Source organism: Pseudopipra pipra, chromosome 2 (assembly GCF_036250125.1).
Source record: "Pseudopipra pipra isolate bDixPip1 chromosome 2, bDixPip1.hap1, whole genome shotgun sequence".
NCBI classification, from domain to species: Eukaryota; Metazoa; Chordata; class Aves; order Passeriformes; family Pipridae; genus Pseudopipra; species Pseudopipra pipra.
Genome location: NC_087550.1, coordinates 25,305,374 through 25,329,375, shown reverse-complemented (window position 1 = coordinate 25,329,375; position 24,002 = coordinate 25,305,374). Strand labels below are relative to the sequence as shown.

The 24,002-nt window shown below is 43.1% G+C and overlaps 2 protein-coding genes across 5 annotated transcripts in view; both read right to left on the bottom strand.

Moving 5' to 3' along the window:
* Positions 1–199: 199 nt before the first annotated feature.
* LOC135409214 (beta-1,4-galactosyltransferase 3-like) lies at positions 200–18,259 on the bottom strand. 2 transcript variants are annotated; one of them, XM_064644443.1, is made up of 6 exons: positions 14,075–18,259; positions 7,121–7,356; positions 5,289–5,479; positions 4,601–4,723; positions 1,804–1,908; positions 200–861 (listed from the first exon to the last, which is right to left on the bottom strand). In XM_064644443.1, the coding sequence occupies exons 1-6, from the start codon at positions 14,310–14,312 to the stop codon at positions 720–722; spliced, it is 1,035 nt and encodes a 344-aa protein (XP_064500513.1). In that variant the 5' UTR covers positions 14,313–18,259; the 3' UTR covers positions 200–719. The 2 variants fall into 2 exon arrangements, with proteins under 2 accessions (XP_064500513.1, XP_064500514.1); XM_064644444.1 differs by lacking the exons at positions 200–861; positions 1,804–1,908 and adding an exon at positions 1,919–2,234.
* A 105-nt stretch (positions 18,260–18,364) lies between these two features.
* LOC135409210 (galactosylgalactosylxylosylprotein 3-beta-glucuronosyltransferase 1-like) overlaps positions 18,365–24,002 on the bottom strand; it is a 29,048-nt gene continuing 23,410 nt past the window's right edge. For all 3 annotated transcript variants that reach the window (XM_064644428.1, XM_064644427.1, XM_064644425.1), the window contains one exon: positions 18,365–21,693. The gene's annotated coding sequence lies outside the window, so the exon portion shown is untranslated. The remainder of the gene's footprint in view (positions 21,694–24,002) is intronic.

Genomic DNA, 24,002 nt, shown 5'->3' with positions numbered 1-24,002 from the left:
TTGAATGATTATTCATATCTGAGCAACAACTGAAGTACTAGATTAATTTCCCTGCTCTGAGCAGGAGGTTACACTAGGTGACAGCCTCAGGTCCCATTCACCCTGCATTACTTACAGTATAGCTGTAGCATAGCTAGAATAAAAACATTTAAACACTGATGGATCAGACCAGAAAGAAAAGCAGGGACTTAAGCTCTGGTTTGTTTGGTTTCAGGGCAACTTTCTCTTTTATTACACTCTTACTTAATATTTTATAAAACTCTTAAGCCTAACACAGAACTCAATTTATTTTACTCAAATTCACAAAGGATATTTACAGAACTGTGACTGGCTTCAACACTTTCTCAAAATATAACACTTCAGAGGCCATTCTGACAGAATGGCTTGCATCCTAATTAACACTTAAGTACAAAGCAGGACAGAGCTATCCAGTTATGGAACAAAGGTTCCAGAAACCTTGGATCAGCTTACTGTCAAGGAGACTTGGCTCAGTAGTTAGTTTTACAGTGACGTGGACAATTTTTACAGTAAGCCACAGCCTGCTTATTAGCTGTCATATCCTATTCCTGAAGCCTTCTAAATCTTAAACAGTTTGAAGAAAAGTGAAATGCATGAAAGGCAAAAGGATTAGTCTCAGGTGGTGCAGACTGCACAGGACAATGGGAGGTAGCAGCTGAATGCCCAGGCTGCACCCAACCTCTGCTTTTGTTTTCAGTCTCTTAAGAAAATGGGGGAACATATCCAATGTCCACAGTGATCTTGGTATAAAGAGGATGCTTTGTCCTGGAAAGGAGCCTGAATTGTAATGAATTCATTCCATCAGCTTTCCATGTTTTCCTGGTGTTGTGTTGAGAAGTAGGCCTGAGGAAGGAGGAATATCTGCAGTTAGAACGAAGGTGACGCTTGCAGCTGAAGCTGCAGAAGAAACAAAGAGGATTCTAGAGGGCTCAGGGGGTAGCAGAAAAGCCCTGAGAAAACTCTTCCCACATGATACAGAATAAACAGATTACAATAAATTCACACTGAGTTTTCTGAACAAGGAAGACAATTTGGACTGGACCCTAATCAAACAGGGAGACCAGTGAGGTGGCAGCTACAGTCTGCCAAAGCCCAGGAATCTGGCAGCTGCTTAGAGAAACCTGGGAGTGCAACACAGAGGCTTGCAGCAACGGTGTACATAGGCTGCTGTAGGTAGGTTTTTAGACAGGGTTGTTATGGAAACCTGAGTTTTGAGATGATAAAGGGAAATCTGCACTGTCCGTATGAGAAGCCTCCACCACACTTGACCCAACACCCTCCTCCAGCTCTTCTATATAAAACAGTGTTAGATAAAGTCTGTCATAGCACCTTTGACATGTCTTCAAGCGAGAATACTGCTTTCCACTATTTTAACGGCACATTGTAACTCCACACAGATTGAAGAGCAAGTTTTTTTTATGGGGAAGTTGTAACAAAGTGCCTCTTCAAAGTGAACTCTCTCTATTTACAAGACAGGCAGTATTTTTTCCTAAAGTTTTACTCCCTGAATTATTTGGTGCTTAAGTCTGACACGTGTTAGCTTCCTAGCTAGAATGTATCTTCACAACAGGAAAAAAAGGTAGGAAACGAGGAGAAACCCTTCACATGCAAAGACAGGAGACAAGTGATTCAGTTGAAACTGGCTGGGAGCTGCTTTTCAATAGCCTCCCTAAAGCAGAAGAAGCAGCAGTGACATGAGGTATATTTGCTGCCTGTTCTGGGGAAGATGACAGTAATACTCCGCCTGCTACAAGGCAAAGAGTAGCCCCCAACCCAAACAGTTACCTTCTCCAAGGCTCTTGCATCTCTGTGTCTTCCTCGTAGTTCATCACTTTGTAGCGTCCAAGGTGAGGTGATGTCCGGACTATTTTCATTCCTGCTAACTGAATCCTTTAAAACAACATATAAAAATATTTGCTTAGGCATAAAGATGCTGTTTCTAGACTTAGTTATAGTCAGAGATGATTTTCAGTGTTAATGCAATAAAAACAAAATGCAGAAGCAGCAATGATCTTCTCTAGCAGGGTCGAGGCCAAGCTTGGGCTAGAAAGCTCCCAGCTGCAGTGCACTTCCACAGGGTACAAGAGGATTATGACAAGCAGGGAATGAGCAAAAACATACAGAGCATTTAAGAGCAATTTCTATGAATTTGACAAAATCATTATTCCACTTCCTTCTCAGAGCAAAGCTTTTGCTGCCTAGAGGTCCTTTTTGTCCTAAAAAAAAAAAAAAAAAAAAAAAAAAGACCTCAAACTTGCAGTTTCTGAAAGGAAGCCAGTCCTAAGTTTCAAAACCAGATTAAGACTCTCTGTTCTTTGAGAAGTGCCATTCATTCAGATGGCCTGATTATACTGGTTCATAAAAGATTAGTGATAAATACAGTCACCAGATAAACAAATGTGAGCAAATGTGAGCTCAGCTGTGGGACAGTTAGATAAGACATGAGTGAACTCATGAAGGCTCAGAATTCTAGAACAGAGCTCCTAAAAAAAGCATTTTGGGTGACTCTCAAGCAACCCACAACCCACTGCTGATGGCACCTATGTTAGTTTGCCAATAAGAAGTGCCTTTAATAGTGCAATGGCTACCAAACCTCTGTTATCACAGGACAGCCCTTACACAAAGAAGATTTCTCTGAATGTAAGAATGAATGTTTGCTCAGTTGAGGTTATCTAACTGGCATGTTTCGAGCATCTGACTGCGTTCCATCGAGATCTGATATAGCAGGAATGTTATAAAGCTGAAAGAGGCCACAGAACTGAAAGTATTTGTTAGTTTAGAGCCATCAGAGTATTATAACACTTTACTGACAGTGTTATAATACTATTATTTCAGATCGAGTTTTAGATGATGTTTGTTGTTTTCTGAACATAAGCTTATGGCACATTCAGTCATAAAGAGACAAGCAAGAACACTAAACTAGATTTGCTGTTACAGTTTTTGCATCGCAAAATTAAACTGTCATATGGTGCAGTTATTCCATTAATTTACTGTTAAGAAGAACCCAACAGACTTTCTTGTAGTTGATAATGTAAACACATAAGTGGTTCCAATTCGAATACTGTTTTCCTCTAAGAGAAGGTAGATCCTGGTGTTTGCTACACCTAATACAGTTCTGCAGTCTGCCAAATGTAAGTAGCAGCGAGCAGTTTTTTTGCCACTAGCTCTGCTTAAATAAGCAGCATCCCAGAAAAAAAAAATTTTACACAGGACTTTTTGAAATTGGACATTGCAATGTCAAAAAAGTCATTAATTTTGTTGCTATACGGTAAGAAGTGCTTAAGCACCTCCTAAAATCCAAATACCAGGTGGTCATTTAAGAACAGCAGCTCATTTCTAACTTAGGCAGGTTGAGACTTCAGAATGTGAATAAATCATTAACAGGCACTGTCCACGGCCTACATCTATCTCTGGGCCAAAACATTGCTAATCATTAATATAAGTTTTCTCTGAAAACATATGATCTAATACCCTTCAAGAAAGGGCTATTTTGGGAGCTACATAATCCACTTGTCTTCCAGGAGTCTCTTCAAGGAAGTGCACTCCTGTGCATAGCCGGCATGATTCTTTATCCCTCATACCGAAAACCACATTAGATGCCTAAGTGGTCCTAAGAACAGCTGAATAGACCCAGTACTGTAGAGTCTGATGTAAAGATCTATTTTCCTGGCATTCCATTCCTTTCATAAATGCAGAAACTTACAACCTTTTAGTTGGTTTCATCTGAAAGGCAAAGGAAGAATTCTGTGTTAGAAAATCTGACTTTCAATTTCCATACAAATAACTGCTTTGAAAAACCTCACATAACTTGTTGCACTGTGCAAGACAAAAAAAAAAAAAAGCCTTCTATGGTCAGTTTAGTTTTATAAACTCCCCGTGGGCCTGCCTGTGCTGGATGATAAAGGTGCTCAGTGCAACTGCAAAGCTGAATAAAGAAGCTGCAGCCATGATTCTGTACTTGAGGAATTCGCATGAGGCAGAGTACCTGGAACTAAACTCATCTCGCTCCTATAGCATGCTGCTGCCATGGCAACCCAAGTACAAGAAAGACCATCAACTCTTGCTGTCACTGACTCACAGTAGTACACAGGCTTCTCTATCACCCAGCACTGCAGACAAAAGATAGAATTCCTTGCGTTCCTTAATGCCCAGTATTGGTGATTAGGTAATACTTGGAGCAACCTAAATGCACTTAACTTAAATTCCCAACTGTCTGAGAATTAGTAAGTACCTTCTTATTTGTCAAGCTTGCAGATTCCTTCCCTCTGTTGGGGCTGTCCACGTCAAAGGAGGCACTTGTCTACTCCTAGTGTTTATAACCCCTTGGACTAAAGGCACAAGGATGTGAAGTAACATTCTGCTCTCCAGAGCCAAGAAAGCTTTGTTTTCCCAGCACACAGTGATTGGATTCATAGCTTCTGAGCAGCTTCTGATATTAACCATTCCCAATGCCAACAGCATTTTGGATTATAATGATACTGCAAGCACATTAAAGAACAATGTCTCGGTTCCTTTCTTAGGGAAATGCTACACTTCATTAGCCAGCTTGGTGCTATTTTAAGCCTGTCCTGTGCATTAGTACCTTGTAGCAATGTCGTCATATTCACCACCATCACCCCAGTATGTGTTTGGGAACCCATTCATCTTCATGTAATGATCTGGAGTCAGAGCAGATACGCCCCCAAAAAAGGTCTTGTAAGGCAGACTAAAAGAGAAAAAAAAAACAACAAAAAAAGCATCAATATTGAAGCCTAATACATCTAACACATCTAACAATGTGATCCAAGTCACACATATGTTTTACAGACACTGTCATTACAATGCTAAAACCCAAAGCAGTAAATCCAGTGTAATTCCCATCATTCCCCACATTGTCCCCTGCCATCTTCCCCCACAGTAGACCAAAGTAAAGCTGGTTTCAAATTTCATATCTTGGGTCAGTTTAAAATACCTGCATCCTATCACATCATCTTCCATATGATCCAGTATTTCCCACCCTTATACTTTCATTCTTGAAGGAAAGTCAAACTGAAACCTGCCAGTTACTTACCAAGCTGAGCTAACAGTGTAACAGGGAACTACAGGCAAAGGAATTGTTCAAGATTGCATGCTCAGGTCAAGAATATCCTTTTCTAGGGAAGTCACTACTGCAAAACTAACACACAAAAAACCTCTTAAAAGTTCTATCTTTTACTGTTCCCATCCCTACTTTCTAAGCAGAAAGTGAACCAAGTAGAATGCATAAACAGAAAGCAAATGGAGGCACTTACATGTACTGAAACTTATCCATGGCACTTGCCATATGCTTGGGATAGTATTCATCGCAAATGTAGAGGTTATAGTCATTCTCAGGTACTAGGTCAACATCATGCAGCACAAGGCAGTCCCAGTCTTCATCCTTCATGGCTTCCCGGACACCAACATTAAGTAACTTTGCTCGGTTAAATGAACCAGTCCCCACCTGGAAAAGAAAACCTGCATTTCTTCACCAAAACAACAAAGATGGTAACGCAATTAAAACTTTGTGTTAGTAAAAAAGCCTTATTCAATTGAATTACACAGTAACGAATCAATACTGGCTGCAAATTCCATGTTCCCAACTCTGAAGATTTCACCCACCCTCTTCACAACATTCTCAACAATTGTCAGCTTTGCTGTGTCAGGGGCTATACACTGTTGGCACCTGAAGAAGGCTGACTTTCAAGAGATCCATAAGCCAATCCTCAGGGGTACATCTGCACATCAACATGTTTGCCCTGACCACTGTTTATTAAAGCTTAGAAATGAGAAAAAAAGATCTTGGTCAAACAAAAAAGCTTCTTCTCCCTCCCAATAAACTATCAGTTTTAATTCATGAATCCAAAACTTGCTCTCTCACCACCCATCTTTTGCAACACCAGTGCACCTCAGTTACAAAAAGCTGTTTGCCCTGCATAGGCTGCCCCTCAGCAGGGTCAAGCCAGATGTTTGTATTTGATACAGACTGAAAATATCCAACTTCACTTTAGCATTTAGTCTTAAGATTTTGCTCAGTAGCCACACTGACAAGCTACAGACAAACCACATTCATCTCTCAAACAGATGAAAATAAAAGGTATCACTTAAATGACAACTTATCCCTCTAGAAGAAAATCCCCAACAGAACCAATCAATAGTGGAATGATGATCCTGACAAGTGTTACGATATTTCAATCATTAGCAGCCATGGAGGTGGGACAATATGTAACTGATCTCTTCTCAGCCCATGCATAAAACAGTATTTCCATACTAGAAGAGTCATATTTCATAGAATCATTGAATGGCCTGGCTTGGAAGGGACCTTAAAGATGATCTAGGTCCAAACCCCCTGCCATGGGCAGGGACACCTTTCACTAGACCAGGTAGCTCAGAGCTCCATTCAAGCTGGTCTTGAACACTTCCAAAGATGGGGCATCCACAACTTCTCTGGGCAGCCTGTTCCAGTGCCTCACCATCCTCACAGTAAAGAACTTTTTTCTCCTATCTAATCTAAACGTATTCTCTCTCAGTTTAAAGCCATTCCTCCTTGTCCTGTCACTATATGCTCTTGTAAAAAGTCTCTCTCAATCTTTTTTGTAGACTCCCTTTAGGTACTGGAAGACCACAACCAGGTCACCCCTAGGCTGTCTCTTTTCCAGGCTGAACAATCTCAATTCTCTTAGTCTTTCCTCACAGGAGAGGTGCTCCAGCCCTCTAATCACCCTGGTGGCCCTCCTCTGGACTTGCTCCAGCAGCTCCTTCCTGTGTTGGGCCCCCAGATCTGGATGCAGCACTCCAGGTGAGGTCTCACCAGAGTGGAATAGAGGGGCAGAATCACCTCCCTCAACCAGCTAGCCACTCTGCTTTTGGTGCAGGCCAGGACACATTTGGCTTTCAGGGCTGCAAGTTCACATTGCTGGGTCATGTCCACTCTCTCATCCAACAGCATCCCCAAGTCCCTCTTGGCAGGGCTGCTCTCAATCTGTTCACCTCCAGTCTGTATTGATACTGATGGTTGCACCGACCCAGGTGTATTACAAGTTCAGAACTAACCCATAACTGGGAAGCTCAGCTGCACCACCAGGCACATTTGATTTAGATTTACCTGCTGAATCAAGTAGATAGTGTAACTGAGCTGCTGGCGCTGCAAGAAAGGATGAATGTAGTAGAGAAGATGGTGGAGGTACTTCTCCTGGTTCCTGTAGGCCACAAGGATGGCAGATTTGTAGCGGGCGAAGCAGTGAGGTGGCCTGTAGTGGCCACCAGACTGAACGAAAGGATTCTTTTTGATGATCATCCTTTCACTAGGGAGCATCCTGAAGGTGATGGTTAACGGACCAACTGTAAGGAGAGGCAGAAAAGAGAAACAAAAAAAGAGTAAGATCAGTGATGTTTCTCAACATTAATTCAGACCTACCAGATGAGCTACCTATGTTCACTACTTCAGACACCAGCCCTGCCACAGAGCAGTTAACAATGCCCACACAGCTGTGCCTACGGGAGGAATTTCACCACTGCCTGCTGGTCACCTCCCCAGGGCTCCACAGCGAGGGGGGCCGGGCTCAGTACCAGGATGGCACACTCCCTGCCAGCCATCCCGAGTCCTGGCACAGCCAGCAGGTCCAACTGGGCTCCTGCACAGCTTGCTCTTCCCTGGTATTGGCTCCCTCCTACAGTCTCGTGTTGCTTGGATGAGATCCTTGAATAATGTATTGACTGTAAGAATAGAGTTGAAGATTAATCAAGATGAACAGACACATCTGCTTTTGCTACCCATCTAGAAAATTTCTCTAAGCCTCTTTCAGAAGAGATTTGAGGACAAAGACGTCCAAATGGATATTCAGCAGGTCAGGGGAGAAATAGTTTAAAGCCTGGATGAATACAAGTACTTTAGGAAATGTTAGCTTTATCTTAAAAAATGTTTCAAGTTCAATTTGATGTTATAATCACATGCCACAGGGGCTGTATTTGCTATATTATTTCATTTTATACACTGTGATAAGTAGGCAGTACTTCAAAATGCTGGGAGAAGCAGATGACAGAAATGAGAAGGAAGAAAGGTGTTACATTTTCAGGAACAGGTGCAAGGTAGCACAAGAAACCACATTTTGCTGTTCCTCTACCCAGCACCTCAATTTTAAATACAAAACATACTGAATATGTTCAACAGTTTTTACTTAATTAAAAACAATAATTTGCATTTTTACATGAATTCTTCCATTCTTTAGGTGAAAAAAGCTTGAAAAGTCACAAGTGAAAAAAAGAATCAATTACCATTTTAACACAAATCTCACTGTATGATATAAATAAACAAATTCTACAATTATTTAAATGCCTGTCATGCTGGGTACTGAGAAAAGCTTCCAGAAGTAGCAGAAGAGTTACATTTATATACAAATCAGTGTGTCTTAATGATTTCCTACAGCTGTCAACTTCTAAGAAAATAAAGCACAAATGCAGAGCAATATTAAAATCTAATACTTTAAAGAACTAGGGAAAAACTTTCACCTAAATCATAATTACAAGCTGACAATTTCAAGTGACATTTCTATTCAACAATTCTCTGCAGACCATGCTACCAAAGGCAAAATATTTTTTTTTCACCAGAAGTCTGTAAGGCAAGTTTGTTGTTGTTTTTTTTTTAAATAGCTCTAAACAAGATTTTTTTTCCCTTCCAAGCTCATATTTAATGCTACAGCTGACTTATTCCACGTCTTGTAAGTCAGACTCCGTCTCAAACCACTGAAGTAAATTATTCTCTCTAAAAACTTCTGATAATGAAGCCTCAGAGAGGGCAAATGTTTAGGCCTGGTGCTTAGTAGCTTTCATTTGAGCAGGAAGAGGTACAGGTGTATTTTAAGACTAATTAAGCCGGTCCAGAAACTACTTCTTCCAGGTCATCCTTCATTCAAGTCTCTGCTACAATTCTACTGAAAAACATAAAAATTGAGCCTGTGCTCACCCACATCCTGTTTAACTGACACAGAAGGAAGCAACATCCTCCACTGGTTTTGTGTGTTTGGGGTTTGGTTTTGTTTGTTTGTTTTGGGGTTTGGTGGGGTTTTTTGAGCAGTAACAAGGCTTAGGGACTAAATTTACTGTAAGGTTCAAGGTGTCCATTCTGAACGGGGAAATGTTTTGCTACTATGTGGAAGTTGTTATACATCACATTTCTGATGGGCAAAGGAACATACAAATGGCATTTCCTGAAGGTCAACCCTTAGCAGCCACTGATCTCATTCCTCATGCTGTCAAAAAGGTCTAGCAACTGTGAATCCCACTTCGTGGGTTTTGTTGGTTGGTTTCTGTTTGTTTTTAAAAAGAAAACCTGAATTTTGCTTGTCGGCAAGATCGTGCAACAGCTGACTCTTAAGTATCACTTTTCAGTCCTTCCCCAAGCACCTAAAATGCAGGGGAATTTGATTTTGACTGCATTACCCTCAGCAGGAAACTGGAGTACATTGCCATATATTTGTACCTGAAACAGAAGGGTAGTTCTTCAGAGAACCATGCTGTGGGCCCATGAATCTAGGTCACATTTACAGTTAAGATTTTATGATGTTGTCACCTACTTCTATGCATACAGTTTCCTTTTCTGCCTTTAAGACCCCCACGTTTCAGTCCAACAATGTTTTTAACTTGCAGTTTATATTGCCTTTTAGATCTGTGGACTCCCTGATTATCAGATCTTTTAACTAAAGCAGCATTAATCATGGATTTTATGGCAACTGGAGCTTGATAAAGAAATGTTATATTCAGGGATTTCAACTATAAATCACAGCTCCAAGGAAAGTATAAAAAAGGGAATTAATCCCTTCCACAAAGGCAGGATTTTGCTCTCTATAAAACAATTAGGACTCTTTGAATTGCAGAGTAAGATTCTGCAGCGATAATCCTTAAATTAAAAAAAAAAATCTAAATTTGAGTGTTAAAGGGTATGAGTAAGATAACACACAATAGTTTCACTCCTGTTCTCTCCCTCCATACCCAAGCATACCATTCAGGAGGGTAGTATCTGCATTTTCCAGTTTTTTCAAGATGTCATTTCTCCCATGCTGCCTGGCTCCACACCTCAAACAACTCAGCTCAGAAAGTGAAACTAGTATACGTTAAGGAGAAAAGAAATTACTGTGACTTACATTTCCAAAATCTCTGGCTGCCCTACACTCCTTGGCTACAAGCTAAATTCTGGCTCTCATGTATCCTTTCTGCCCAACTAACAAAAGGCTAATGCATCTTAATCCAATTAAATCCCAAATGTGAACAGAACAGTTGCAGGCTGGTCCAAAGAGGGAAAAATAAAACCGCTAAAGCACAGCTTTTAGAAAGGAGGAAAAACCCATCTTAGACGTACCAGAAAGCACAGGATCTTAATTCAGGCAAGGTACAGAGCCAAGACCCTGAACTGTCCAAGCAATTTCTCCATAGCCTGGTTCCTAAGCTCTTTCTGTGCCTGTACCATCACACAGAGTGTGTTTAATTATTATGAAATTTGGTGTGTACAGCTCACGATTCCCTGTCTGCATTGTTGTGCCAGTAACAACACACTCCCTGTTTGCTTTACTTTCTAGGCAACACATTTGTCTATGGGGGATCTCTTGATTTTGATCAGATCCATCCCACCTTAAGAAAGTAACTACTTGACTTCTAAACTCCTTGCTACATGTTTAGAGTTTGCAGCTCTAATTACCAAGCTCAACCAGAACAAGCAGAACTTACACAAGCCAAGGAAACGCGAGAGGTAGCACGGATGAATGCTGCACTGAGATAATGCAGCACCACACACACGACATTAACAGAGTCATGTTTGTGTAATTCTAACACTGCTTGAAGAAAAAAAAAAAGGCAGACCAACGGCTTTAATTTAAGCGTAGGTTTCTAATGACAGAATACAAGGCTGCCTCAGTGGCAACTGGAAATAAATCTCAGCATTACCACCTTTTTATTTTTCCTTAAATCCAAGAGAAGAAACTCTGGTAGCATTAGAAAACATAGCAGGAGCTACTTATTACCACAACAGATGGTCATGCTCATGAAAAGGTTATGACAGATGGGAGTGAAAGGCAGCGACTGCTGTAAGAAGGGCTTGGAAAAAAATCCTTCCATAGCTGGAGCGAGTTATAAACAGCAGAGTTACAGACAGAACTTTCAACTATTAAAGTTCTCAAGGGTCAAACCAACTTGTTCAGCACATCCCATGCATGAAGTAAGGTACCTCTTTAAACCAAAATAAAAATAATAAAAAAAGCCAGTTCTTCTAAGCATCAAACTTCTTCCTGGTAAGAGGACAAGACGGACCAAAACACGACATCTTGCATGCAATGTGAGAAAGTCAGATTTTGAATTTAAATGCTACTTCATTATGTTTAAAGAAGTACAACTCTAGCATTCAAACACTTCACTTTTTCCAAAAACAGAGGAGGAGGAAACAGGCAACCAGTTATTTGTGTAGAAACTTTAAACTTAGAGGGAACTCGAGTAATTTATTCATGATATTAATGAAGACACAATACCTTGTGCAATGCTTTTCAAGTTGTGATGACAAAAGGTCCAGTGTCTAGACTTTAACCAGATGTTAAAAAAGGACCACAAGTCAGCAAGAGTCTAGTTCCTCTAAGGCAGAGATGATTAGCAACTATACTTGAATTCTTATTTCACAGCCCTGGAAGAACTAAAATGCTGTAGATTGAGGAGGCAGGAAAAAGAAAGATGAGCTGCAAGCTGATTTACATTCAAACAGTTATCAAAATGATCTACTATATATATATATAAATGGAGAAAGTGCTGCACTTCATAAAAGCCCTGATGCAGAAACCATTTAAGCCATTTGGCATCCTTCCAGTTACTTTAACATGCTTTGGAGTGGGCACAGTGACTTATTACCAGCTCTGACTTGGAGACTGGAGTCCTCGAGAATTGATTCAAAATCTCATTTAACAGAGTTTATGAAATAAATATTAAAAGGCATTGGTCTCTCTGATATAACACTTCCAAGAGAGATCCGTCTCATGAGAGATAACAACCATTCAAGATGTATATAAAGTATTTATATATCTATTCATATGTGCCCATTACATACAAAACAAAGGGCAAACTACCTTGCAAAGTCGCATGTTTCTCAGTTAGAAACAAAGCAAAACACCCAGAAGACACTGGCATACAGAGATACCAGAAGGAATAATTTACTTCCTATATTTAAAAGGAAATATCAACTGAGCAAAAGTTAAGCTGAAGCAGAGCGCTCATTTTTCTTAAGCTGAATCTGTGTCAGTGCTCCAAATTCCTTGTGTTTCACCACAACAATGGTTCATATGCTCCACTCAAAATTTTTCATGCAGCAAAGCCTCCACAATTACTCTGCCTCGTTTGCCTCTTACTTTTTTTCTCCCAGCCAACATGACTAACATTATGTTTTCATTTTAGCTCTGCAGTACCACATGCAGGCCAATCCCCTGTTTCCAGCACTCTCAGGGATGGGCAGAAGTCTTAAAAGGACTTCATAGCTCTAGGAGCACAGATTAGTGTAATTTTACTCTGCATCTGCCTCCTCTGTATTTGTCACTACTCCCGCTTATCTGATGGTTTGCAGACAGGCTGCACAGAATTGCATCTAGTTTTGTTTGGTGTTCTTTTTTTTTTTTGAGACCAAAGCTGTCTCATTTGACTCTAGGACAGCGGATTCTCATCAGTAGTGGAGACAAATAGGGTGCAGTCACGTTTCTGCTGTGATTTTTCAAATAAAACAATTCAGTCTGAAACAAGGTATTGTAGCTTCCCAGAAGAACTGATGGTCTGAGTGCACTAAGACCATTAAAGCTGGCACCTGTGCAAAAAGGCTCTGTGCTATCAGGATTTCAGGATTTACTTAGTAGAGCTGTTTCCCAGGGAAATGCTGAAACATGTACCCAAAAGTTATCCTACATGTTCATCATACATACTACATGTATTTCATTTACCTACAAACAACAGAGGAAGGAAGAAAACTTCTCCAAAGAGCAGGCATCGTTACAAAGATGGCAGTGTAAAAAGGCCCATCCAAAGGGTCCCAGTAGAGTTCTCTAACACAAGTAAGCAACTTGATACAAGAGCACTGGTTTCCCACAAAACTTCCACGTGAACCAAGATCAGACATTTGCTCTTAATGGGTTCCATCTGTGGTGATCAGCTGTCCTAGAACAGCAGGGCAACTACTAAGCAGCGGTCCAAGGCTAGTTATACACAACATTTAGATATGCAGAAAACCCATGCAGTTCAGAAAAGCCAGGCAAGAGTAATGTGCTACACAGTAGTGTAAGAAATTGGTGGCCCCAAACCAGCTGTTAAGTGCATGCTGACAGAATCACCATTTCCTGACATGCATCACCACTTCAATATCACTACACTTGCTGTATAGGTTTGACTTTGTATTTCCTTAAAAATTCTCAACTGTTTTAGTAGCGCAACAGCTGGATAAATGCTGCCTTTAGGATCAGCTCTAATGCGGTTCTAGTGTAAATCCAAACTAATCTGTGACCAGACTTTTAAGTATAATGGAGAAGTTTCTAAGTCTAAAGGATGCGTAACAATCACAGGCCAATAAGTTCACCATGAAGACCAAGGTGCCAAGATATATCCTCATGCAAATGATATTTAAATTCAACTTAATCAATTTATATTGAACTACAGGCTTGATATAAGTTTGAGACAAAGAACACAGAAATTATGGTGAGTCAGATGTCAATATTATGCAGCTGCCGAATCGTTGGCACATTTTATTCAGGGCTGCCAAGAAAAAAAAGTATTACTAACTTGATATTATCATCACCACACACTGTTTTCACTCTTGCTCTACAATCTCAACATCTGTGTAGCCAAGCCCTTAATACTGGAAAGTTTATAGGTCAGTAAAATACTTCTCCTCGCATAACCAAAAAACCCAAGTTAGTTAACGGGAGAAAATTCTGTCAGTGTAAGTACTACGTGAGTACACGGGGTTCCAAAGTGGAAAAGTTTGAAGCAGGTACCACTCACACCTGTGAAGCATTCGAGGTTGCCGCGAACACCCCGTGTTTGTACCTACCAAGGACCGGTGACCGAGCGGAGCAGTACGGCATCGCCTCCTCACGGGGAGCCCGGGTGAACAAGCTGAGGTTTGTGTACACATCGTGCGGCTTCGAGTAATCCACAACCTGAGGCGAGTCTGAAAACCCGCGAAACACATTCGAAGGTCCACCTCGGTAGAGGATGAGGATAAATATCGCTTGGAAGACACACACGAACAGCAGAAAACAGTGATTTTCCACACGGGAGAGGGACATAGCTTTTAGCCCATGCTCCGGGATCTGGCCGGTGAGGAGCTGATCTGCCTTCCACGAGCTGCCGTCCCACGCTTTGGGCTACATCGCTGTGCAGACCTTCTCCTCCTCCTCCTCCTGTTCCTCCTCCTCCAACTTTCTGAGGCGGCAGCGCGCTCTCCTAGCGCGGCTTCGTCAGGACGCCGAGAGCCAAACCTCCCGTTCCGGCCGCGAGCTGTGCCAGGCGGGCTGGTAGAGGGTCCAGAGTGTCCAAGGCCACCCCGAGCAGAGCCCCGGGAGCAGCGGCACGGGCTCGCTGTGGCACTGGCACAGGCTCAGCGCCCGCCCACCCCCGCCCGCCTCCCGGCCAGACTACAGCTCCCAGCATGCAGAGCCGGGGCGGGCCGTGCTGCCGCGCGGCATCCTGGGAGGTGTAGTCCGGCCTCCCAACAGTGCCCGCCGACTGGGCGGCACAGCGTGTCGTCTCCTCGGTCAACACCCGGCTGCTGTTCCCACTTTAAATTGGTCAGGGAGAGGTGAACAGAAATTTAGACATCGGAATGGACTGCCCAGGGAGGTGATGGAGTCACTGTCCCTGGAGGTGTTTAAGGAAAGAACAGCTGTGGCACTTAGTGCCATGATCTACCTGGTATGGTGGTGCTTGATGTGCCTTGATGATCTCAGAGGTTTTTTTCCAACTTAATTGATTCTGTGAAATGGGTACACCTCTGCCTGTGCCTGAAGGAACCACAGCATCACAGCCCCACTGTGAGGGGCCTCCTGCCATGGCCTCGCTGTCCCTAAGAATTTTGGCTTTTACACATCCTCTCTTCACTGGCTGATTTTGTAAAGAGATGGGGCTTCTTACAAGATTGCGCTGTCAGTCATCTGCCTGATCTTGTGTGCCCGTTTTCACTTAAATGTGGCAGAGGAAAAGACGTCTTACAGATATTAAATTCCTACAAGGTTCCAAAGAAGAGCCAGAGGTTGGGTTTGCACTGGGGAGAGAGTTAAAAGGAAATCTGTGCCCGTGAGAGGAGGTAGCACCCTGAGCTCAGCATCCCACTCCAAGGTATAGCCACTGGCCAGGCAGCCAGCCCCTGTGTGCAATCCCAGATCAGGCACAGCACTGAGCACCAGGACAGGCTGCCCAGATAGGCTGTGAGTCTCCTTCTCTGGAGATATTCCAAAGCCACCTGGACACAATCCTGACTAACGTGCTCCAGGGGATTCTGCTTGAGCAGGGAGCTTGGACCAGATAATCTCCAGCGATCCCTTCCAACCTTACCCATTCTGTGATTCTGTGAAGCATGTGCTGCTGTTTGTCCTCCAAATAGGGTGGCATAGGAAAAAGATGGGGGGACAGGCTGACAGTACTTTTATGGGGAGCTGGGAGTACTCTTCCTTCAGACTTGGTCTAAGATATAGGGCATACGTCTACAGGAAACAACCTCAGTCATTCTCCTCCACACAACAACTCATTATTCAATTTAAGTGGATTGCTTAAGGCCTGGATGCAAATCGTCATCATTTCACATTTAATTTAAACTTAATTGGTTTTTAAAATAAAAAATGTACTTAACGTTTCTTTTCCCTGGGCAAAGTCTTCCTTTGCTGAAACCCACCCAATGCTGCTGATGCAAAGCTTGCTTTTCTTGCACACTGCTGTGAGTCTCTACTGTTTACATTCTCCCTGTGCCATTCTCTCCACGATCACGGCAAACCCACCCTGCTTGTCTTCCCCTCCATAAAACAAAGCAACGCTTGCTGTTCCATGGTAGCTCCAGTGAGTACAATGCCATGGACAGGAAAAAATTAATCTCTGTGTCAGCTATGAAACAAACAAAGGAACTAAGATTTTCGTGGTATGACCTGGAGTTGCAGACAGCAATTGTTTTAGGGCATAGTACTGCTTTGTATTTTGCTTGTGATCCTTCCTTGGATCACAGTAGGAAATCACAACGTAGGAGCAACTTGGACAAAGCATGTCTGCCTCCATCTGTTTTGGAGAAGGGAGAAGCTGGACCCACTAGAACTGTCCCGCACCAGTGGCTCTGCTAACTTCCTCGCAGTCAGGGCTTAGTTTTAAAAATTGTCACCCTGTGCCAGTTTTTGGTCAGAAAAATCAGGTCAGATGGAAAGGCAGAAGCCTACCCCAAGCTGTATTTTTACCTGTGTGTATATATGCTCTCAAGGCTGGAAAATTAGCATACAGCTTGCCAGATCAACTGTTTGCAGAGGAGCCAAACAGCACGTGTTTCAGTGTGGGCTGAGAGAGCTGAATGTCCAGGAATGTCTCCCTTGGGAACCTTCCAAAACCAAATGCAGTTCATCTCTCTCCCCTTCAATCATCAGCACCAAAATGGGTAGATCATAAATCCACCAAGACCTGTTTTCTCACAAGAGAGCAAACAAGTCAGGTCTGGAGAGCAAAGTACAGATCAGAACTTCATGGTGCCAGCAGGTCTGAGCCTCTCCAAGGTCACAATGCTCCCGTTTTAAACAGAGCTATGGAAAGCTAGGGTGTGTTTTGAATTAAAAGTGAATTATACTGCTTAAACACACACACAAAAAAATAATGTAACTGTCTCCACCGAAGCATGGAAGGGAGGTGGTGGGCATTTTAGCAACCTCTGCACAGCGATTTACTGAGGGCAGCGATGGAGGAAAACAATGTGAGACTGGATCTGTGAGAAACAGGCACTGGGCTGTCTTCACAATCAAAAGTCTGCCTTTCTCATTTTCACATGTCTGCCTGAGAAATTAAATTGAATGCATACAAAAAAAAAAAAAAAGACAAACACCATCTTCAACAGAGCTTGAAATTAAGTTTGTGCGAGAGCCTCTGAATTGTCCCAGGGGAGGGGGCTTTCCCTCCCTCTGAGTGCAGTTTTACCTCCAATCAGCCCCAAATGTGATGAGAGACTGAGAGAAGTACTTTGCCATTTAATAAGATTCATTCTTGCTTGCTCTTTTTCTCTCTACCTCTCTTCTATGCCCTGTCTCATGGGGCCTGCATTAGATCCCTGCAGCAAAGTGACTTTGGGGAGCTTTGCCTTGAAAATGCAGGGCCCGAGGAGGGGAGGAACAGTTGGTGTAACAGAGCAATACCAGAGCAGATGCTCCTATGGTGTTGGTCAACGTGCCTTATCCACTGCCCTCCCAGTCCCCAGGGTTTCCATAAAAGGAAGAGGAAGGTAGAATTAGTTGTTGTATAAACATTGCAGAAACTTTCAGCCACTACAGCCAGTCAAAGCTGTCCCTCTTTTTTGGGAGTGACTGTTTTCTAATGGAGTAGATGTTTCAGGTTCTTTGGCCACAGAAGTTCTTTCTCAGCCTTTTGCAGGATCTTGGCTTGTAAACTTCACATTGTACTTTAAGCAGCATCTTTGTGAATGTGATTTTTTTTTATTACACAAATATGAATTTGCCTTGTGCTAAATTTTCAGCAAGGCTTCCTCAGAAAAGTCTTAAAACTTCTTCCACTTTTCTGGGAGGTGGGTGCCCTGCTGGTGTTAAAAAACCCAGATAACTGATGTCATGTACCTTGGCCCAAAGCCCGAGCAAATCAGTGAGAGCATTAGAAACAGGACCTGGATCTGCTAGCTTCTTTCAGGATTCTGGATTAGCCAACAGTGTCTTCCTGTCAAATAGACATTTCACCGAGAGAGCTTGTCTTCCCTTCTCCTTTGTGATGGAGAACCGACAGCCTGCCCAATGTTTTGACCACCACTCACTCACTTCTGAGTCATAGTCAGCACCTTTGCAGAACAATCTCAGTAGGGATGGTCACCATGTCCAAAATGACAGCTAGAGATGCCATAAGACTATAGATTTCAGGTTATATTCTCCTGTCTCCTTTCTTCTATATCTCCATAATGCAGGCATCAGTCTCAGGGACCTGAAATGTTTTTGCTTGATTTTCTCTTGTAACATTTTGGTCAGATGAAGACTGAAATGAGGAGCCTTGAAATGAGAATAACTAAAATGGATACATTCTCCATTGCAGTCTGCTGTGTTTTCCTGGAAAAGGAGTAAGCACTTAACGCTGCAGACAAGACAACAGTGCAATATCATACTATTCACATCGTATTTAATAATGCTCTAGTACCATTCAATATAAATAAATAACCATTTAAAAAGTGCTTTCTTGACATTCTCTTTCTTTCATCACTAGTATTTTCTGCAACAGGAAAGGTTAGTAATATACATTGGTTGGTGAATTGGATGAATCTCAGAGAACATGAATATCAGGTACTAATACACTAGTAAAAACCAGGCACTGGGATGCCTTCTCTTGTTTAAATACTTCGGACTTGATCTGCAGCTTCCCTCCTTACTGCGTTCACTCGCCCTGAAGCCTGTAACTCTTGACAGCTGTTTCTCTCCTGGGCTCTCCCACCCATCTCTGCTAACAAACAGGCATCTTAGCTTGTGGTGCCTGTTATTCACCTACCCTTAGCTGATACACCTTGGCCAGCAGCAGTCCTTGCTGTCCTTAGGCTGCTCTACAGGGAAGAGCATTTGTGCTGAACAGGTCTAAATGTCTGCTAGCCTGGAATATCAGCTGCATACATTCACGCTGTCCATACAAGGTCTTGGTTCTGCACAATTTAGTGACAGACAGAACTTCTTGATTTACAGAAAGTCTGCTCCCCAGGGCCAGGCCGGGGCAAGCATGGAGTTGGTGTGGTAGGGCTGGTCTTGAGAGCTGAATCTGACCGACACTGAACTGACAGTGTAGTACATACAGGAATAGTAATTTTGCTTTCTTCTGGGGGTGTAGAAACAAAAACTCACTAAAAACATGTGTGTGGTGGTATGTGTTGCAAAGAGAATAGATCCTTGGTATAGACTCTCACTGTCAGTGTCAAAAGCCTATTGTAGTGCCTGTGTGAGATTAAAGGCCTGAGAACTAATTACCATTCCTCCTCCTGTTCATACGGGCAGAAACCCTGCCCATCTCAGAGGAGAAAATGGAGGATCATAAATCAACTCCTTTATTCCCTCACTCTTGCTCATTCATTGAAATCACAAAGAAGGGGACCTAATCTTGGTTTAATGCTGGGTAGAAGCTTTGAGCCCTGGTGGCAGGATGAGTTGGCAAAGCCCACTGGAGTGCAAGCCCTGTTACCTTCTGAAGAGGACAGGACAGAAAGCTCTGAGAAATGTGGAGTGAAAAGCATTTTGTGGATGCTGGGCTTCCTTCATGCTATCCAATGACAGTATGCCAGACCCTTGCTCTGTAAGGACCTTCCTAGGGACCAGACACTGTTTTTTCAGCCCATTCAGTATTTCTTCATACTGAGACAGCCAAGAGGGTGGCCTCATACTGCTGGGTGTCTTCATCCAGACAGACCCTGGCCTAAGCCTCACTGAACACAGTCCCCATTTCTCTATTTTTTGCCTATTCTTTGATTTCTTCTGTTTCCCTCTCTGAAGGGAGGCATCTCATCCCCTTTGCCCCCTCCTGTACTTTAGCCCCCTCCTAGCGGGATGCATGATGGCTCATTCTCCACTAAGGGAATATGGACCAACTTCCTCTCTCAGATACTCTTCAAAGAGCCCCCTTCATGGAGGCTTCCCAAGATCCCATGGGGACTATCTGGTGAGTGAGGCACTCCTTTGCTCATGTTTTTACCTCACAGTGATTGCTTGGGAGCCAGAAACTTGATGCCACCCACGTCTCTTGCATAAAGGAACTATAATTTCCTTCACTGTACTTCCCTCCTTGCTGTGCTTCTGATTATTTTGCCAGTTTAAGACACCATTTTAAAGAAACCCCAGGGAGCACAAAACATATGACATTCATCGGTGAACACCAAGCTCTACTGTTTTGAGGCGGGTGGGTAATATTCTTTCTTCATGAATATGTCAGGTGATCTAAGCTAAAAATCAAAACTAAACAAGGAATAGGCAGAGAAGAATTCTAGTATAAATAAATCAACAAATAAATAAGTTTTCTGCTAGCCCAGAATTTCTTGGGTGAGGGATGATTCAGTTGCTTATAACTTTCTCCCAGCTGTGAAATCCTTGATGTATTTTGAATGCCTAAAGCCTTGTTTCTCATGGCCTGAGTGAAGAAGGTTTTCAAGATATGCTCAAAGGGGTTTCTGGGTCATTCAGGGAATCTTCCTGGAAAAGTCACAGCAACACCACTCCCCACGCACACACATGGTACCAACACTTGTGCTTTTAATCCAGTGCATCCTTCCTTCGGTCCTCATTTGCACCTCCTGCTTTGTGGGCTGCCTTCCACCTGGCTGTCTTCCTGTTCTATTGAGGGAAAGGGAAACCCTTCCACATGACACTGACTCCTCTCTCTTCACAGCACCACATGCTCCTTTCAAAGTTCAATTGGAAAACCTTGTCACATTTGCTATTTCAATTTTCATGTATGTGCTCAAGATAGGTTTTCCAGTGATGCCTCCCCATTCCTTGATGTTCTCACAGCAGTGCAGGCTGAAGGTTCCTCTTCTCTGAGCACTTCTCACCCACCTCCACTTCAGAGAGTTGTCTTCCTCTCTGGAGGTCTAGGAAGGAAGTCCATGTACAAGATTTGAGAATACTGGAGCCCCTCATGGTGCTGCAGCGGGCTTCTAGGCCTTGAACATGTTCAAGTCCATCCATCTTTGTCCTTGCTTTCTGGTCCCTGCAGCAAGACATGGAGGCATGGCCTTTGAGGTACAGTACCTGCCAGGTCTCCCCGAGCAGGAGAGGAACTTTATCCAGAGGGTTCTGTGCCTGGGGATCTGGGACGGCATTTTCCAAAACAACCTTAAGCAGGAACAGTTCAAGATCCCAGATGGCAGGCAGGCACCAGATCGCTTCTGAACTCCCAAACCCCAAATGAGGTGCTTCATCACAGCTTCCTCTCCAACACTGAAGGCTGATCCATGTAAGTACCTGAATTCATCCCTCAGAGGGGGAGTCTCTCAGGCTAGCTTTGCTTTAAAGCTGGTTTGAGAGCATACCAGCCTCAGGCCAACAGGTCCACATTTGTGCTTTAGTGACAACTCCTGCTCTTGAACCACAGAAGCTTAGGTTTTACATATGGCAAGAGAGACCTTTGGAGGCACCTGCACCCATCCCAGACGTCAGCCCCTATGCTGGCACAGCTGAGAATGAAGATCATATCTAATAAATTTTAACGAATGGTTAGAAGTACAGGGCCCATGGGGGAAGGGAAGCACTCCTCTCCTGGGTGGGGAGGATCGCAGGGCATCACATAATCTCTGTCCCTGCTTATTACCACCTTTTTGGGCAGTGGAAGCTGATCAGAATGGTGACATTTGGGGGTGTTTATCATCCTCCAGCAGTGGAGCAGAGCGCTGGGCAGAACAGGCAGGGTGCACAGCTGCTGTGGTTGCTGACAAACTTCAGAAATGATCACAGCCAGCTGCCTCTGTCAAAAAAGCACAAGGTGAGGTAAGAAGGAGATAGAGGTGTCAATACAACATACAGTATAACAGGGCTATCCCATGGCTGAGGCAAACACCTGGCAGGCATCAGCAAATAGGTTCCTCAGCCACACTGTGCACAGCTTACGGCTGGGATATGGCTGAAGAGCTGCTCGTTCTATTTGCACTACAGAGTCTTAGCCAGGAGATTTTATTTACGAATTAGATAAAGTTTTTGATGGATTTTTTTGTCTGCCCCTAAAAATCATTATTTTAACTTCTTTGATAATTTTTTTAAAGAAAGAGCAGGAGGATAAGATCTGAGGATCCCTGTTCAATCTGTCTGGGAGCTCTGAAATGCAGATGAACTTTCTCGGTTTCTGAATTTCACAAGGCACCAGGAGCCCTGTGTTAACCTAAGCACACTCTTCTCTCTCAGATGCCTGTAAATGAATGTTAGCAATAAGACTAGGTAGTTTTTATAATACCAGTCTTGAGTGATACTTTTCAGGACCTTAACAAAGAAAAAAAAGGAAGTGAAATTAATTTCTGTCTTCTGTTCTCAGAAGCCAAAGCCTGTGTTTCGAAGGTGTTTCAGCAGAGTCGGCAGGGATGTATGCTATGATAGCTTTTGGTTACTCTGTGGCAAGCAGCCGTACAAGCGGCCCAACTAGAGATTATGAGAGATTGCCAAATCCTGCATCAAGCAATGTCTGCCTAGTTCACATCTGCAGGTTTTGAAGGGAAAGAAGGCTCTGGGAGGTCTGGGATTTAACTGGCTCAACCTGATCTTCAACAAGGACTAATTGCTGGGAGGGAAAGACGGAAACATTCTCCCTATTGTGTCTAAGAACAGAATATCCCCAGGGAAGCAATTTTTTTTTCCCTCAGCCCTGGCTTATCTAGATCATGTCTGTCAAAGTTCTCAAGTTTAGCTGCCTTGATAGTAAGGACCTTCAAAACACCATAGCCATCAGCAGAGATCTCAATTTAAAACTTTAAGAGAGGCAATCTAACAATTTTGCTTGACTGTCCAGTCAAGCAATTTACCTTGCGGGTGTCTCCTGGAGTGGATGCCTCCTGCCCACTTGGCAAGTCAGAGTAGCTGCCCCACATGGCAGACAGTGGTGCAGAAGGTATTGTGGTCAAATTCACTGCTAGTGCAAGTGAAAAGCTCCTTCAAAATCTACAGGGCTGACCCAGTCAACAATCTGCTTGAAAGCATTGGAGAGGATGGCTTAGATAAGGATGCAAGTCCTGCTGGTGAACGTCTGGCAGTGTCTTTATCTCTCAGAGTGTTTACTTTCCTTTCCCACAACAAATGACTTGTGGGGAGCCATTCTCATGAGAATCCATAGCTTCTGTGTGGCATTTCTCATGTAGGATGGCTGTTTGGCCTGGGAGAGACGCTGAGGACAAAAGTGCTGATACATAAATGGCACATTTATGGAAACGTCTGTACCCTGCATCTGTAGTGGAACAGTCAGCTCCTCCTCTGGCAATTAGTCAAGGAGGGTCTAATCTATCTGAGATTTTATAAACCTGCTCATCCTTTGCAAAGTAAGTGGTAATTCCAGACCAGTTAACCGGATTCTGAGTGCTTGTAAGCTGAGTTTGGGCAATCTTACCTTCAGCCTACTGCAGACTCAGAATGGGTGAGTATGCAAAATGAGCCTGTTGCTGCTAGTGGATCTCACAAAAGCAGTGGTGAAAAGTGGAGCTGCCGCCTAAGCACAGGTGTCTTGCATCATTTATGCGTTGCTAAGATATCTGAGATATTAATAAAAGGCTGGCAGATACAGTACAGAGTTTGTGCCCTACAGGAGGGCCAGGTAGGCTACCCCAGGGTCCCTATGGTGGAACCAGGTGTCTGTGTTTAAGCAACTGACGTATGTCCCTTCCATCTGCTGCTGGGTGTACAGGCACTGGGATTGCTTTGCACTCTTTGTACAGCTGTCACTCAGAGATGATGAGACAATGTGGAAATGCTGTATGCAGCTACTCATGATGCACAAAGGAGATCAGTGCAGAATTGAAATACTCGTGCCTGTCTGTATAAAAGCTGCCAGTTTTATTTCCACCGGTAGAGCTGAGCTGAGGTGTATATTGGGGTCAGAACTGAAAGCAGCCCTAGAATATCTTCCTAAGTAGGACTAAATCATTCAGCATCCTGTATCCTGACACAGATATGAATAATTTCAGAAAGAGCTGGGTACTCCAAAATGGGATACATTTATTCTTTTGAATCTTTTTGGATAGGAATCTGTCAGAGGCAGACACTGGGATGAGAGGGCATGGCACCTGGCAGAGGAGG